At 36.1% G+C, this 17,389-nt stretch overlaps 1 protein-coding gene across 6 annotated transcripts in view; it reads right to left on the bottom strand.

Moving 5' to 3' along the window:
• Positions 1–17,389, bottom strand: part of RPRD1A (regulation of nuclear pre-mRNA domain containing 1A) — an 81,878-nt gene that overhangs the window by 39,749 nt on the left and 24,740 nt on the right. For 5 of the 6 annotated variants that reach the window (XR_006963506.1, XR_006963507.1, XM_047086927.1 and 2 more), the window contains exons 3-6: positions 14,973–15,079; positions 14,795–14,892; positions 11,761–11,887; positions 11,477–11,652 (exon numbers count right to left, since the gene is read on the bottom strand). Coding sequence is in view for 4 of the 6 variants with exons in the window: in XM_047086927.1 (XP_046942883.1) it covers positions 11,477–11,652; positions 11,761–11,887; positions 14,795–14,892; positions 14,973–15,079 (508 nt within the window). In the remaining 2 variants the exon portion in view is untranslated. Of the gene's footprint in view, positions 1–8,197; positions 10,206–11,476; positions 11,653–11,760; positions 11,888–14,794; positions 14,893–14,972; positions 15,080–17,389 lie in introns of those variants that run through there. The other variant, XM_047086929.1, reaches the window with a different exon arrangement.

Below are 17,389 nucleotides of genomic sequence, written 5' to 3'. Positions count from 1 at the left end.
ACAGACAAGTAGGCCTTGATACAGATAAATCAGAATCTCAAAAAATGATTATACATATTAAGAGTTTAGGAATCCAGGCACAATCCCTGAGATGTTAAGAATATAACTAGCAATATAAACATCTCCTTTTTTGAGAGGAACTATAGATACAGTAAGACAAGACACAGGCTGGCTAGAAAACCTCCACGTTTTCTTGTTTGGGCCCGAACTTCTGAGGTAGTTACTATAAGCTGGGCAGTTTTAAGCACCCAATTCATGTAAATCACATAATAAACATATAAAGCAGGTGTAAGTATTATCCCTATTTTACAGACGAGGAAATTGATGTACAAAGAGGTCAAATGCTTTGCTGAATGTCAGTGAGCTAATAAGCGCTGAAGCCAGAATTTAAACTCCTATAATCCAGTTCGAGAGTCTTCACTCGTCATCACAAAGCTAAAATGCTTCCTGAAGTGTTCACTGCTCTAAGGGCAAAGTCACCTAAGAAAAACTTCTAACCACAGACCTATGTCCTGGCCTTATATCTTTAACACATAAAAACATTTTAATCTTTAATTCAGAATAAACATATTCTTAAGAAATCTAAAAAGAAAGCAAGCCAAAATAAGAAATGACAAGTCAAGTTTTTAAGAAATCCCATAGGATGAAACACTAAGATAAGAAAGATATATTATTTTAAAAATTAATTTTATAAGAATCTGATGAACAACTTCCAAGAATGGCTGATGTTAAAAAAATAAAGAGGTTTAGGGGTGCCTAGGTGGCTCAGTCGGTTAAGCATCCCCAAACTTTTGATTTCAGCTTGGGTCATGACCTCACGGTTTGTGGGATGGAACCCTGTGTTAGACTCTGCACCAACAGCACAGAGCCTGCTTAGGATTCATTCTCTCTCTCTCTCTCTCTCTCTCTCTCTCTCCTCTCTCTCTCCCCCTCTCTCTCCCCCCCCTCTCTCTCACTGCCCCTCCCCCCTTTCAAAATTAACAAACTTAAAAAAATAAAGCGATGAAGTAGTACCAAAATTAACATGATCAAAAATGCTGATGCTACATTGTCAAAAATATTACACTTCATAAAAAAAATACTTCAGAGCTTAGAAGTAAAGCTTATACACAGCAGAAATAAACACCATAAATTATTCATGCTGTAGTAAAAAACTGTATTTACTGGACCTTACTTAAATATTCTTTATTTTAAAAATAAGAAATACAAAGACACATTATAGGTCTTACTGTAGTTACATGTTGTTTACTGAAATGATGCTTAGATTCTTTCTCAGAGCCCACTGCTTTCATCAGACATACACTTTCACATATTTACTCGCATAATTCCTAAACCCATGGATTAGAAAAAGTAATGTAAAACCAGGGAGAACAAAAGCTTTAAGCACTCATTGCAGGAAAAAAAAAAAAAAAACAACACATTAAGGTTTATAAAACTTAGTGTCTAATTAAACAGTATTTTACATTTACATTAAATAGGTCCAAACACTACTGCAGATTGTATCAAGCTTTTCGAGGTGTAACTAACTTGTTAGGAACATTTATACTTGATTCTCCTATGGGTCACTTCAACAGGGAACCTGTGCCTGCTGGGACTCCCAATACCATGATGATCCAGGGACTGCAATAACCAAATCAGTACTGAATGCTGCGGTTGGTGTGCTGGCAAAACAGAGGTAAGGTTCCAGCCAGATCTGGGCTGACTTGTCAAACTCACAAAACTCTGGCACTACCATCTCCTCTGACTGATTTCCTTCTGACTTGTCCCAGAATGGGAGGATCTGTGAGTTGTCCCAGTAAAAGCTATAATAAATCCCTTTGTTTCAACAGAGTCCCATAAAAAGGTAAGAAAACAATCTCCACTCCCAACATCAGACAAGCAGGCTGTAAGGAAGAATACAACAAAAACAACAAACTCAAGGGAAGGGGCACCTGGGTGGCTCAGTCAGTTGAGTACCCAGTTTTTACACTGGCTCAGGTTGTGATTCTGGGGTCATGGGATCAAGCCCCATGTGAGGCTCTGCACTGAGTGTGGAGCCTGCTTAGGATTCTCTCTCTCTTCCTGTGCCCCTCTCCCACATACTCTAATCAAAAAAAAAAAAAAAAAAAAAGTTTGGAGCATCTGGGGGGCACAGCTGGTTAAGTGTCAGACTTTAACTATTTGTCTATTTGTGAGCTCGAGTCCCGCACAAGGCTCTGGGATGTCTGTGCAGAGGCAGCTTCAGATCCTTTGTCCCTCTCTCTCTGCCCCTCCCCAGTTTGCACGCATGCTCTCGCTCTCAAAAATGAACATTTAAAAAAAATACAAGGGATGGGGCACCTGCATCCAACTTCGGCTCAGGTCTGATCTCCCTGTTTGAGTTCGAGCCTGTGTCAGGCTGTGTGCTGACAGCTCAGAGCCTAGAGCCTGCTTCAGATTCTGTGTATCTCTCTCTCTCTGACCCTACCCCACTCTTAACTCTGTCTCTCTCTCTCTCTCAAAAATAAATGAACACTAAAACATATATTTTTTAAACACTCAAGGGAAACTAAAGGAAGATTATAGACATGAGGAAAAATGAAAAAAGATAAGCATGAAGTCAAGATTCAGAATACTCAATATATACATAAGTTAAAGAGAGGGGTGCCTGGGTGGCTCAGTCTTTTTGGCGTCTGACTTCGGCTCAGGTCATGATCTCACAGTTCATGGGTTCAAGCCCTACATCGGGCTCTGTGCTGACAGCTCAGAGCCTGGAGCTTGCTTCGGATCCTGTGTCTCCCTCTCTCTCTGCCCATCCCCCATCCCCTCTCTCTCAAAAATAAACAAACATTAAAATATTTTAACTTAAGAAAAAAGGAGAAACCATAAAAAATCAGAAGCAAAAATAAAAGGCAACTTAGATCTTTGCAATTAAAGGGAACATCAACATCAAACAAAATTACTTTTTTAAATGTTTATTTATTTTTGAAGGGGGGAGGCAGAGAGGGAGACAGAGAATCCAAAGCAAAAGCCTGATGTGGGGCTCCAACTCGTGAACTGTGAGATCATGACCTGAGCCAAAGCAGGACACCCAACCAACTGAGCCATCCAGGCACCCCTCAAACATCAGGCAAAATTAAAAGACCAATATCCTATGTATGTGTAGGCAAAGTGTTAAATGTGCAAGAGAAAGCAAAAATACATTAACTAGGCCAAAAGAAAAAAAGAAAAGACATGATCCAAGAATTCTACATTCAGTGAAGCAGTCAGTGATGGGTGAGCAAAAAAGAAAGCTGTTCTCAGACATGCAAGGACTTTTTACTTTTCATGACTGCTATATCCTGTCCTTTATTTTGACATAGTTGACAGAAATAGCTATTCATGTAAATTTTTTCATGACAAATAATACATGAATAATGGCAATAACACACAAAAAATAGGATTCTTTACACACCAATAAAAGGATCTAAGATCCTATAAACAAAATTGGGTCTATAAAAAGGAAGGGAAGATAGTAAGGGGCTATTATTTCAAATTATGCATTTTCAATATCAATAGCAGATTTTGGTATTTATCTTCCATTCTGGATTTTTGGTATTTTCCATTTTCCCCAATGCATAAATGTGTATGTATGTACACACACACACACGCAAATATATATATTTGAGCAAATACATTTGTGAAAATGTTAAGATAAAAAAGTATATATGTTCTAGCAGTTTTCCAGAAAATGGAAAAGACTGCTCTCAAAACAGTGTGTTCCCTTTACATCAGAAACATTCAAGTAGAGAATGTGTTTTGGGAAATGTTCCAGAATAATTTCCAGCACTGGTGCATTAAATTATCTCCAAACTCTTTTTAATAACAAGTATCAACTTTAGACTATATCTATCTATCTATCTATCTATCTATCTATCTATCTATCTATCATCCCTTTATAACAACAATGAAACAAACAGCCCATTTAAAAAATAGACAAAGGACTTGAACAGACATTTCTCCAAGATGATAAACAAATAGCCAATCAATTAGGATGGCTACTATCAACAAAAACCCAAATAAAAAGTGCTGTCAAAGATGTGAGGAAATGAGAACCCTGTGCATTTTTGGTAGTAACATAAAATGGTGCAACTGTTATGAATGGTATGCTATGGTACATCAGTTTCTCAAAAAATTTGAAAATAGAATTGTCATATGATCCAGCAATACCATTTCTGGGTATAAACCCAAAAGACCTGAAAGTAAGGACTCAAAATAGATACATGCTAAGACCCCATGTTCATAGCAGCATTATTCACAACAGCAATAAAGTGGAACCAACCCAAGTATCCAAAAGACACATGGGAAAACAAAATGTGGTATATACATACCATGGAGTATTTCAGCCTTAAAAGGGAAGAAAGTTCTGGCACATGTTACAACACCAATAAACCTAGAGTACATTATGCTGAGTGAAGTAAGCCAATCACAAAAAGCGCATGATTCTACTTATATTAGGCACCTAGTCAAATTCAGAGACAGAAAGAATGGTGGTTGTCAGGGCTGGAGACAGTAGGGAATGAAGAGCTGCATAATGGGTATGAGTTTCAGTTTGCAAGATGAAAGAATTCTGGAGATACGCTGCACAGCAACGAGAATGTACTTAACACTACTGAAGCATACACTTAAAAATGGTTAAGATAGTCACGGCACCTGGATGGCTCAGTGGGTTAAACATCCTTGACCCTTGATTTTAGCTCAGGTCATGATCTCACAATCATGAGATCAAGCTCCACCATCAGGCTCCCTGCTGGGCATGGTGGCCTGCTTAAGATCCTTTCTCTCCCTCCCTCTACACACTCTCTTTCAAAAAATAAAACTTAAAAAAAATGTTTTTAAATAGTTAAGATGGTCGATTTTACATGTATTTTACATGTTTTTTAAGTTTTTAAATTTATTTTGAGAGAGAGAGAAAGTGTAGGAGGGGCAGAGACACAGGGAGACATGGTTAGAGTGGAGCTCAAATTCAGGAACCATGAGGTCATGACCCGAGCCAAAGAGTTGGATGGTTACCGACTGAGCCACCCCGGTGCCCCAACTACGGTTTTTTAAAATACAAAAGCAAAAAATATACCATCACTTTAATGGCTCCCAGAATTCTCCCTACCAACTAGCTACTCTGAGAGCATTATGCAATTTAAATGACCTGGTAAAAGGAAAAGAGCAGAAAAAATAATTATGTAAAAATAAGGGTTTCTGAGACTTATTATCAACTGTCTTCACACAGGTTGTGTCATTATGAATTTATATCAATTAATATGCAGTTGAGACATCTCCACTTCCACCTCCCTTTGTCACCAGACAGAATATCATTTTGTTTTCTTAAATTCTAGAAGACTGAGCATTAAAATTACCTTTGCTTCACTGCTTTCATTTTTTCCCCCTACATCTAGGAATTTATGAAAAAATTATCACAGTGTCTGGGTAGCTCAGTCGGTTAAGCGTCCGACTTCGGCTCAGGTCATGATCTCACGGTTCGTGGGTTCAAGTCCCACGTCGGGCTCTGTGCTGACAGCTCAGAGCCTGGAGCCTGCTTAGATTCTTTATCTCCCTCTCTCTCTGCCCCTCCCCTCGTGCTCTGTCTCTCAAAAATAAACAAACATTAAAAAAAAGAAAAAATTATCAAAAATAAGCAAGGATTTACCTAAAGTGTGATTCAAAACCATGTTTTTCTAATAACAAGAAACTGGAAAAAACAAACGCTAAACAATAAATAGCTGGTTAAAGAAATACTTCATTTTAGATGAGAATATAATCGTGAGAAAATGTTTACTGTAAATGTGTAAAAAAGACTACATAAAATAGCATACACTGGGATTCCATCTCTCAAATCTTATCAATGGTTCTTTAGGAGGTAATGAGATTTTAGGTGGCATCTGTGTGTGCTTATGAATGGCTTCTAAACTACGAGGAACATGTACTACTTTTACAACTAGAAAAACTCTGGTGTCAACTATATTTCAATTTTTTAAGAAAGCAAAAAAAAACCCCTTTAATTCACTCATATGCCAGTTATCTCAATAAAGCTGGGAAAAAAATAATAATATACCTCACTGCACAAAAATGAAAGTGAAAAAGTTAAAAAATTTGACCTGCCTAAAACCAAATCATCCTCCTCAGCATAACTAGTCCCTTATTTTAGTATCTTTTTAGTCAATGCCAGATTCATTTGCCCCATGGTTTCCAAAATTTCATTTATGACTGATTCCTTCTACTCTCTATGCTCAGACCCAATTAAATTATGATTCAATTGTTCCCATCCCGCCCATTCCTTTGTTTTCTCAGTGCTATCACCAAGTAAGGTTCAGGCCTACATTATCCGCAATATAAAACTTTCTAATTAAGCTCTGTTTCCCTATTGAAATTTGTCCCCATTGTAATCCACTCAGCAACTTCAATCAGGCTGTCAAACACTGCCACTGCCACCATTCCTCTCCATCCTTTGGACTGTTACAACCAGCAGCTCAACCTGCTACATGCAGGTAAACACCTCCAGCAATAAAATTTTAATTTAAAATTTTCAGTACTATTTAAAACATTATTTCCTATAGTAAGAGAGTTAATATTAGAAATTTCTAATCATTAAATATCTTAGGGAAAGGGCACCTGGGTGGCTCAATTGGTTAAGTGTCCAACTCTTGATTTTGGCTCAGCTCACGATCTCACATGAGTCTGAGCCCCACATTGGGCTCTGTGCTGACAACGCAGAGCCCTCTTGGGATTCTCCCTCTCTCAGCCCTTCCACCCACTTGCGCTGTTGCTGTCTCTTACAATAAATAAATTAAAAACAAACAAACAAATAATAAATGCCTCAGGTAACACAAAATTTTTCTTAAGCATTTAAAAAATGAAAATTAGGTTAAGCATCGGGGGGCTCAGTCCCACAAACCTTGAGATCACGACCTGAGCTAAAATCAAGAGTTGGACAATTGATCAACTGAGCCACCCAGGTGCCCGAGAAAACAAAGTTTTATGAAATTAAATACTTTTGAAAATCCAGGAAAATACCATCTAGCAGATAGAGGGGAAGGATAACAAGAGTAAACAGTACATTCAGAAACCGGTAAAAGGCCAAGTAAATTAAGAAACATCTACTTAGCAAAATGGCATGAGAAATATCAAGTATGAAAGCTATAAATATGTATAAAGTGGGAAGAAAGTAAAAATTCATGTATACAATAATCATTATTTAAATTGTAGATACAAACAATACCAAAAATAATACAAACAAAAATCTGCATAAGTAAAGGTAGGTAAGACAAATTGGCCAACAGAATAGAAAAGGGACTAACTACATTCCCATGTGTACACACACACACACACACACACACACGAATTAAGTATAAGAGAAATGGCACTTCATAACATAATAAGAGACAGACTGAGTCATTGATTAATCATTAATACATGACAAGGGACATTCACTATCACTTTCAATTAGATCTCTATGTCACATCATAAACAAAAAAAATCCTAATGGATAAAAATATTAGGGGAAAAAACAAAGAAAAATAGCAAAGTATTTTTACAGTAATGAATTGAGAAGACCACCTTAACTATATCCAGAAAGCCCAAAATCTACAAAAACAAAGACAAATATTAACATACAAACTTAGAACCAAAGAGAAAAGTAGTTAAAGGATATAGGAAATTTGAAACAGAAATAAAATGGCTAGGTTTTTTGTTTTTTTTTTTTAAGTAGGCTTCATGCCTGACACTGCTTCATGCCCATCGCAGGACCCAAACTCAAGACCCTGAAATCAAGAGTCAGATGCTCAAGCAACTGAGCCACCCAGGCGCCGGGCAATAAATATTTTTAAAAGATGACCAATCTGAGTGAACAAAAAAATAATTTATAAAGTATCAGATATGCAAAAATTTAAAAGATCACTGATAGTAAGTGCTAGGTTACACAGGAAGAGATGTACTCCTACGATACGGAGTTTAAAAAGGGAGAACCTGGGGCACCTGGATAACTCAGCTGGTTAAGTGTCCGACTTCAGCTCAGAGCCTGGAGCCTGCTCCGGATTCTGTGTCTTCCTCTCTCTCTCTCTCCCTTCCCCGCTCACACTCTTGTCTCTCTTTCTCTCAGAAATAAACATTAAAAAAAAAAAAAAAACGCAGAGCCTTTACACCTGAAACTAATATAACACTGCATCAACTATATTCACACATACATACATACATAAATAGATGCAGTACAAAAAAATTTAAAAAATTGAAAGAGCAGAATGCTTTGGTGGGCTTGAGTATACTGTCAACACTTAAACATACATTCCCTTGGACCCAGATTATTTTATTCTGCTTCTAAGAATCAATCCCACAGATATACCTGCACAATTATACAGGCCTGATCACCAGGATGGGATGTTCTCTGCAGCACTATATATAATGCACAAAACTAATAAAAGCAACTCAGTGGCTGCAATCTAACGCCATGAGAAGAGGGACAGACTTAAATAAACAACATTCATACAATTAATATTATGCCTCATTTAAAAAAATGAGCTAAATAAGAACATACTGATGTAAGACTGCAAAAGATAAACACAGTCTTCTATGAAGTCCATCCTGACTTCCAAACCTTAGAACTATAATTTAAGAGCCATCAATCAAATTGTGATTTCCAATTTTCTACGTAAAACTACTCCATAAACTAGACAATTTTCTATGGAATCCTAGCACACTGTCAGTGTACAATGACATAGATAGGGATTTGATAAAAGCATGTTTTCTTATACTGACTGTATCATGAAAAAGAATCCAAAATTGAGCATCAAAGACATTACCTTACTGAATGTGAAAGAATTTCTGATCTCTGTATTTTTCCCTCTCCAACAGTATCAAAATCAAAATGTCACTTTACGTTTCCTATCCATGAATGCCTTCCAAAATAAGCTAGGTGAACAAAAGTTAATGCAATAATTTTAACTTCTAAATGGTGAAATATGATTTCTACAACAATCTATGACATGGATTTTATAAATACAAATTAGATTAATAGTCCATTTAGACAGTTATCTGCTTAATAACCAGCTAAAGTTCCAAAAATGATTCATAATACCCAAAATTTTTAAAAACACTTCATCTTTTCATTCATTACAAATGCTTTAACAGCAACCTCCTTAAAAAACATGAAATAGACAATCCCTGAACTGATACTTTAAATTTTTGTTCCATTTGAAGAAAAAAAACCAAAAAACAAAAAACGAAAAACCAATGAGTCATCAATACCTGGTCAATGACAGGTGATGCTCAAAGATGCAGATAACTGAAAACTGTCTGATGACATCACAGCTTACATGGGAAGTATAAATCTTGACCTCTCTGTCTCAACTTCAAAGTGATGCCACCTACTTGACACAAAAAATGTCTAAATATCTAAAATCATTTCCATAATCTTCTGAGAAAGAAATCAGTTATAAATGATAATTTACAGAGTTCTGTAGAATGACTTCCTGATTTATTAGAGATGTAAATTTTTTTTTACTTGTAAAAAAATGTTGCATAATTTAGGTCGTCTCTTTTTACTATGATAATATCCACGCTGAAAAACAAAAACATTCCTAGAATACTTTAAGACAGTGATTTCTCTGAAGAGTAGATTCCTCTGAAGAGAGAGGAAGCAGAAAGAACTGGATAGGGTTTCAGTTTTTGCTTTGATCTTACATTTCTTTAAGTAAAACCCGGAAGCAAATGTGTCTTTTGGAGGCGGAGTCCCCGGGTTCTTAACAATTTACAATCTCTTTGTGACCTTGGGCAAGTTATGTAATTTCCCTGTGCCTCAGTTTCTTTACCTGTAAAGTGGGGATAATTCTTCCTGCTATGTAGGATTAAATGAGCTGACAGATGTGACATGCTTACAATAGCACCTGACACATGGTAAATGTTACTGTTATTATTATCATCAACCTCATCACCAGAACTATCAACTACGCAATCTAGCTGAAAGGAACTGGGAAAAGAGGTAACTGGAGGGTGACATCTGATCTATTCCTACACTTACATTTCAAACATAAATTCTATTTTTGTAACCAGTAATAAATAACCAACTTAAGTGAAAAAGCATACAGTAGAAAAACAAAGTTTCAGTCTTGAATCTTCAAAAACATGAGACGATACAGGCTTTGGAGTTTGATATTTATTTTTAGCAGGAAGAATATGCTAATGATGATGACATCGTTAGAAGATACGCCCATGTCCAATACCTGCAACAGAAGCTCAATAGAAGTTAAAGAAACCATACCAAAAGACTAAAGACAAGAATTGCACATTACTTACCCTTAATTCTGCTAACAGTAAAACAAGTACAGTAGGTTTAAGACAAGTTGCATCACAAGATCAAAACTGGCAAGTTACGTATCACATGTATCTTTTTAAAATTGTTTACCTTTTCCTTTTTATGTACAATTGGGAAACCTTTCTAAAGGTGGAGGATGGTGCCAACAACTTTGCTCCACACTGAAAAGGGGTAATGCTAAATGAAGAGCTGAGAATTTGGGGTGGGAAAGCTCTTGATCAAACAGCAGGTCTCACAAGTAGAAGGGACAATCCTCTTTGGCATAGAGACTGCTAAAACAAGAACACTACAAAGCAACTTAATAGAGGCAGTATCCTAACAGACCTACAAATTTACAGAGAACGGTTTAAATAAAGGGATCCAGACAAGTTAGAAATTCTATTACATCGAATTACAACAGGAAATTGCTACAGCAATAAACAATTTAAACAAGAACTAGTCAAAAAAGATTCTTAAAAAAAAAACAAAAACAAAAACAAATCTGGCCCACCTACCCAACAACAGCTACTCTGCTCAAAGAAAATATGAGAATGTTTCTTTTTTCACCCTGCACCTCCAGATTCATCAACTGCAGCAATCACCATTTAATTTAAAGGAGCGACTTTCTACCTAAGGGTGTGTATGAGCCAGGAGTGAGGTGGGAATATGTTAAGCATCAGAATCAGGGATGGAACAAAAGAGTAACTTGAAGACTGACTTTATGAACAAAACTGATGAATTGTTCAGGGACTGGGAGAGGGGGACTAGCATACCCACAGCAAATTCTACGCCAAAAAAACTCTTTTTATTTCTTAACTGTATACCTAAAAGCCTGCATGTATTCTGAACAGGAATTCAATAAATCCAACCATAATTTACTATAGATGACACCAGACTTCATACTAACTGCTATTTTCCCACTAGTTTTGTTCTTGAAGAGTTTAAACTCTTATGATGAATTACTATTACTGGGATTTCACATCAATAATTTTAAAAAGCAGCCCGTTTCTGTAATTCCACATTTCTAAGTTTACTTAGGTTGACTTGGTCCAAGTAGAAAGAAGCCCTTTCCTGCAAGGAGAAGCTTACCTGGGCCACTGTCTAAAAATATGCAAAATGTACAGGAACAGAAATATTTTGAAATTCCTACCAAAAAATAAATTAAACAAATAAGCACTGAAGAAGGAAAAGGTTACGCACTTCCAATTTATGCTCTTTCTCTGCAAGGGCTTCCTTTTGACAACGAAGAAAATCTGCTAACATTCGAGTGAGTTGCTTCCTATCATCTATTTCAGCCGCCAATCTGCCATTGTAATCTGCCAGCAACATACAAGCATCCTCTACCATTTTAGAAAGCCTTTCTCCAGATTCTTTATCTAAGAAAAGCACAGAATAATAGAATTATTACACAACAAAAACAATGCCATATGCCGTTCCCTCACCCTGACTTCCAAAAAGTTCCAGATCACATTTTTTTTTCTTACCTGTTATTTTATCTAGTAGGGATACTTCTTGGACTTCAACAGGCAAAGACGCTATCCTCTGATGAACCGCTGCATCACCTGAAGCTGCATTCTCTAGATCTTGTAATGCTCTAACAAGATCTAGAGTCTAAAAAGTTACACAACTTTAGAACCAAAATAAATGAAGCTTAAACAAATACAAAAGACCTCAATTTTATTTCATATTCCTTTATCCTTATGGGCTATATACTTGTTTAAAGTTTCAAGTATAAACTGCTTTTAAAGATAGTCCATTTCTTTTATATATTAAGAAAAAGAAACTATACTATGTTAGTCATTGGAAATATATAAATTGGAAACTAAAATAAGACATGGCCCTCAGCTTTGAGGAAGTCATACTCAAGCAATGGAGACAGTGTAAAAATAATTACTGGGCTCTGAAAGTGACATGGTTGATTTATATGCCAAATACATACAGTGGTAGAAGGGAAAGCAGGCTATAACTTCAACCTAGACGTTACACGTTTTACATATGACATATTCATTATATTATTATACATGAGAATTTCTAATACTAAATTAGACATTGGGGGAAGGAGGATACAAATCATGTTCTGCTACAACACAGAAGAGTCTCACAAAGTCTATTTCTAAATGATGTACTTAAAGCACAAAAGCAATGTAGTTTTGGAATATGTTCAAATATGGTTATCTATGTTCAAATATGGTTATCTTCAACTATCCTACAGTTTGCTAATAAGATCATTAAGAGATCACAAAATTCCATATATCTGACGCTAATACTTATATTACACTTAACCAATGTAAAAATTATTTTATCATTAGAATATTTTACTTATACTGTTTTCATATAAGATATAATTAGGAAGAAAGGGCAAGTCTTTGCTGATAATTTCACAATTCATAATATTTATAAATTTACTCCAAAGAAAAATGAATATTTTATTTTTACTGGTTTCCATCCCCGTCCACCTCCTTTTTTTTTTTTTTTTAATCTCTAAGACTAGTTCCTGGAACAGTAGGAAATTATACACACACTTGAAAAATATAGGATATAACCAATTCTGTGAATACATTGAGATGACACTGATAGTTACTGATTTTTCTTTAAGCTATTCCCTGACCAAAAAAAAAAAAAAAAAAAAAAAATATATGCTATCACTGGGGTCTAGCACACAGTAGATGATCCAGCATAACAATGAATGACACCTAATAAATATACTATCCCATGTATGCTTTTAATTCGTTACTATGTTTTTAAAATTCTAATATTTTACAAAATAATTTTGTTATAAGATACATCCCCCCTACAAATGAAGGTGAGCTTAAGAGCAATGACGATTATCATGAAGTTTTTTTTCTCGTGGGCCCCAATTAACTTTTATATTGTCATTTCTTAATGAGTCCTAGAAAGTTCTAAAGCTTTCTGAAGTTCTGAAAAGTCATATGGCTTTATGGTCCCGATACGCATGCTTTCATCTCACATTCACATTCCCACATGAGTTAATTCTAAGTTTCTAGTGCTGGGTCAAAGATCAGATAAAAAAGCACAGTTGTCTGAAAACAACACTAGCCTACAACTTCTACGAAGAGAAATTTTAGTCATTCTTATAAAGAATGACACAAAATGGTAACTACAAAGCTGAACCACTGAAAATTAAGCAGTACAACTAATCTGAAAATAGTCATCATAAAATGAAAAGCAACAGTGTTTTATTTAAGTACTAGATACTCCTAAGAAGTACAACTGGAGTTAGTCTGTCATCAGGGAAAATAAAAAAGGATCAGACTCTGTATCTAAAACTCAGATAAAATACTGTTCATGGAATCATAAAAGGGCTTGTTGCACAAAGTGCTTTGTCTTAAATTATTACCAAATAGAAAAAAATATACACCTTAAGGTTTGGTTGTTCAAAACATTATGTTCTTATTACTTTTTTATTCAAGCTCTTGTCCCTGGTGATCATATGGGCTTCAGTACCTCCTATCAATGAGTGAACAGGCAGTTTGGTTCAGGTCCCAGCTGAGCACCTTGGTCAGATTCTTTCTGCCTCCCCAGTACTACTACGAATATACACACAAAGTTCTAGGCAGTGATTGGTTCTATCTTTCTTTCTAACTGGGGAAAGAGTTTCAACCAGCCTCTGGCTGCATGCAGTGAATTCAGGTCCAGTCCTCCAACTCCCATGGAGCACTGTGAGTTCTTATTACCCTACAGGATACTTATTTCTGAAAAGCCATGTCTGTTTCCTGACCAAAGCTCAGCAAGAACCAGGCTCTGGCCCACATATTGAATTGTGCTTCTGTACCATTTCTAGTCCACAAAGATATTTACCTTGTTTTATGAGTATGGCTATGTCTTCATTTTCTCCTTTTAAATTTTATCTGTCCCTCCTATATGTTTGAAACATAGAAGGAGGAAGCTTTAACACTCAATGCCCACATAATTAAAAGTTAAAAATGTTTTTCTGGAATCATTTGATGGCTAAGGAATGCTATACTGTACCAGCCTGGGAGGACATGGGGTATTAAGATAATAACTCTAATCTGTCTTATTTTACCATGGAACTATATGGTTCTATATAGTTACATAGAACTGTATGAGTACATGCTTGCTGCTATAACACTCATTTTTACATGTTTAAAAGCAAAAATACAGTAAAGGGCAGTTGTATATCTCTAAGAATGGCATTCTCAGTGTAGTTAAATCATACAACAAAGGGTTTATCATACAATGTTTTATTTATTTAAAAGGAAACTATTTAAGTGACAGATATCTCACCAGACCTAATCATACTTAGCAATCAGATAACCTCTTTCTATGTAAAATATAACTGCCTAATATAAAACATACAACATACCATAATAAACATAAGCAATCTCTTAATCAGAAGAGATATTCACAAAGCTTCTTTCTTGCACTCAGAATTATAATAAAAGTCAATTTATATTAGTAAAACCTCAAAATTAATAAAGCTTAGTGGCCACATGAAGTAATAGTAACACAACTCCCTTAACAGAGAAAAACTTCTACCTGTGGTGGTTCACTTGGAGATCCCAGAGAGGAACAGTTTTCATTTTCATCCACCTTTATCTGTTCATAAGTTCGCTTCCTAGGCTTCTTATCGCCATCTGAATTGAAAGAACATCAAAAGTTTTAATGAAAGGAAACATTTTAATGGAGAGATCACGATAAAAGATTACACACTTACACAGAGCTTGCTTAAGTTGTTCTAACACATCATTCTCATAAACAGACCTTTCTTCCCAAATAGATAATACCCTTCCAAGGTGCTTCTTACAACTTTCATCAGTTTCACTAAAGAAAAAATAAAAATATTAACAATTAACAGTGTTACTGAAAAGGCAATGGTGATTTAAAATACAGTCAGACATTCATTCTCTGAGAAAAAGCAGTCCAAATTTTTACTGAGCACAACTATGTGATCAGAAGTTCAGAGTGAAGTGATCAAGACAGACATACTCCCAGCTTCCTTTAAAAGCTTACAGACATTTTTGTTTAAGATTTTATTTTTAGGTAATCTCTACACCCAACATAGGGCTCAAACTTACAACCCCTGAGATCAACAGTCACATGCTCTGTCAACTAAGCCAGCCAGGTGCTCCCAGACATCTTAATAAACAAAAAATTACCAAAAAAAGTGCTTGTACAAGCTACAGGTGTTTAAAGAGAAGATGCCCTTAACCTAATGGCGGCTGATTATGAGGCCAAGAAGATTTCAAATAGGTGATTTTTAAATTTATTTAACAAATATTTATTGATCAAGGCACTATTTTTGACACTGGAGACACAAATGGAGCTTTACGGCAGCTGTTATTTACAAGTGCCATAAAAAAGAACCAAGTATTAAAAAGAAGCATCATGCAGAGATCTGGCCCAGTTCAAGAGAGATTAGAAAAGGTATCTGAGCAAGCAGTATTTGAGATCTGAGGACTGGAACATCAAGGAAGTGGCAAACAGACTACTCCCAACCATGTCCTACTGCCTTCATCACTACCACTGCAGACTGAACTGCTATTACCTCTTGTCTGGATTTTTAAAGTCTTCTCATTGGTGTCCTCAGCTCTTACTCTTCACTCTATGCTCTACTATTGTAAATCAAATCATAATGCTCTTCAATCTGCTAAGAGCTATCAATCATACCAAAAATAAAACCAAAAAGCCTTATCCCAGACTATAAGGTAGATATGTTCTGCTTTCTGGCTACTTCTCAGTCCACATTCCCTTAATACCTTCTGCCATACAATTCTCCCTGCTGATGCTCAAACATGCCCAGCACACAACTGTCTCCTTGTTTCTGCCAAGTATTCCCTCTACCTAGAATCCTTGTCTTTTAGATGCTCAAGTGACTCATTTCATCCTTTCCGTCAAATGCCACCTCTCCAAAACTTTATCTCATGAGATAAAGTTCTCATGAGCACTGTCATACTCTCTAGTTCTTCCTTACTTTGCTTCTTCACATTACTTATCTACTGGCATAATATATATTCATCTGTCCACCTAGTTATTACTTTGGTCAAAAACTGAAATGTAAGCTCCACTAGAACAGAACTTTATCTTATTCACTACTGTATCGTCAGGGCTAGCACACAGTAGGCGGTCAAGAAATATTTTATTGAATTCCTTGGGAGAGGCAACATATATAAAAACCTTAAGGGAGAAAGAACTTAAAGAGGTTCAGTTAGCTTCAAGTGTGGACTATAAAGCGTGGGTGTGTGGCAGGAACGTGAGACATGTGTCTGAAGATGTAGACAGGGCCATGAAGAAGCATCATCACCTTAAGTCCTGCTCAGGACTTCAGACTTGATCTCTGGGATCAAGTTTTGAGAACTCAAAGGCAAGGGAGTGTTAGGATCAGCTCTGCAACTGTGGCTAGTTTCCTAAATGGATTAAACAACACTAGAGGTTCTTGCAAATTATATAGAAATGACATTATAGAAAAAATCTAAACTGTGGGAACTATATATACTACATGGATAAGGGGAGTGAAAGAGAAAGGAGAATGTGATACACTATAAATTACACTATCAAAGAAAGTTTAAGATGACACCTAGTTTCTCATATGGGCATGCAGATAGACGGAGTTGCCATTCACTGGGAGAGTGAAACCTGGAGGAGGAGCAAGTCTGACAGGGGCGCAGTGACGTGAATTCAATATGAGACAGAGTCCATCTGAGATGTCTGGAAGCATACAACTAGAAATTCCTTAGGCAATTAGACACACAGGTCTAAAACAAAACACATCCAGTGGCCCCTGGATGGCTCAGTCACTTAAGCGTCCAACTTCGGCTCCGGTCTTGATCTCACAGTTAATTGAGTTATTAGGGTGTGTAATAACTAAATATATGCAGTGTATGAAATCACCCAAAGGTCAAGTGAAGAATATGACCATAGGAAGAGGGACTAGGACTGAACTCTTAAAAAATGGCAACATCTGAAAAGATGGTAAGACAGTATCTAAATTGAAAGATAAATAATGTTCATTTAAGAAAGTAACATATGGTAGTATTTCATATACTGTAATTTTTAAAAAATGCATCCACTATGACTGAAGTTTTTGGGCATGTGGTGAGCATATTTTCATCCTTAAATCATTCAACACAGATC

Source organism: Lynx rufus, unplaced genomic scaffold (genome assembly GCF_022079265.1).
Source record: "Lynx rufus isolate CCGP_SWC_20201006 ecotype Redwood Valley unplaced genomic scaffold, mLynRuf1.p SCAF_22, whole genome shotgun sequence".
In the NCBI taxonomy this organism is placed as follows: Eukaryota; Metazoa; Chordata; class Mammalia; order Carnivora; family Felidae; genus Lynx; species Lynx rufus.
The sequence above is the reverse complement of the archived record's forward strand: the minus strand, read 5'-3'. Positions and strand labels throughout refer to the sequence as shown.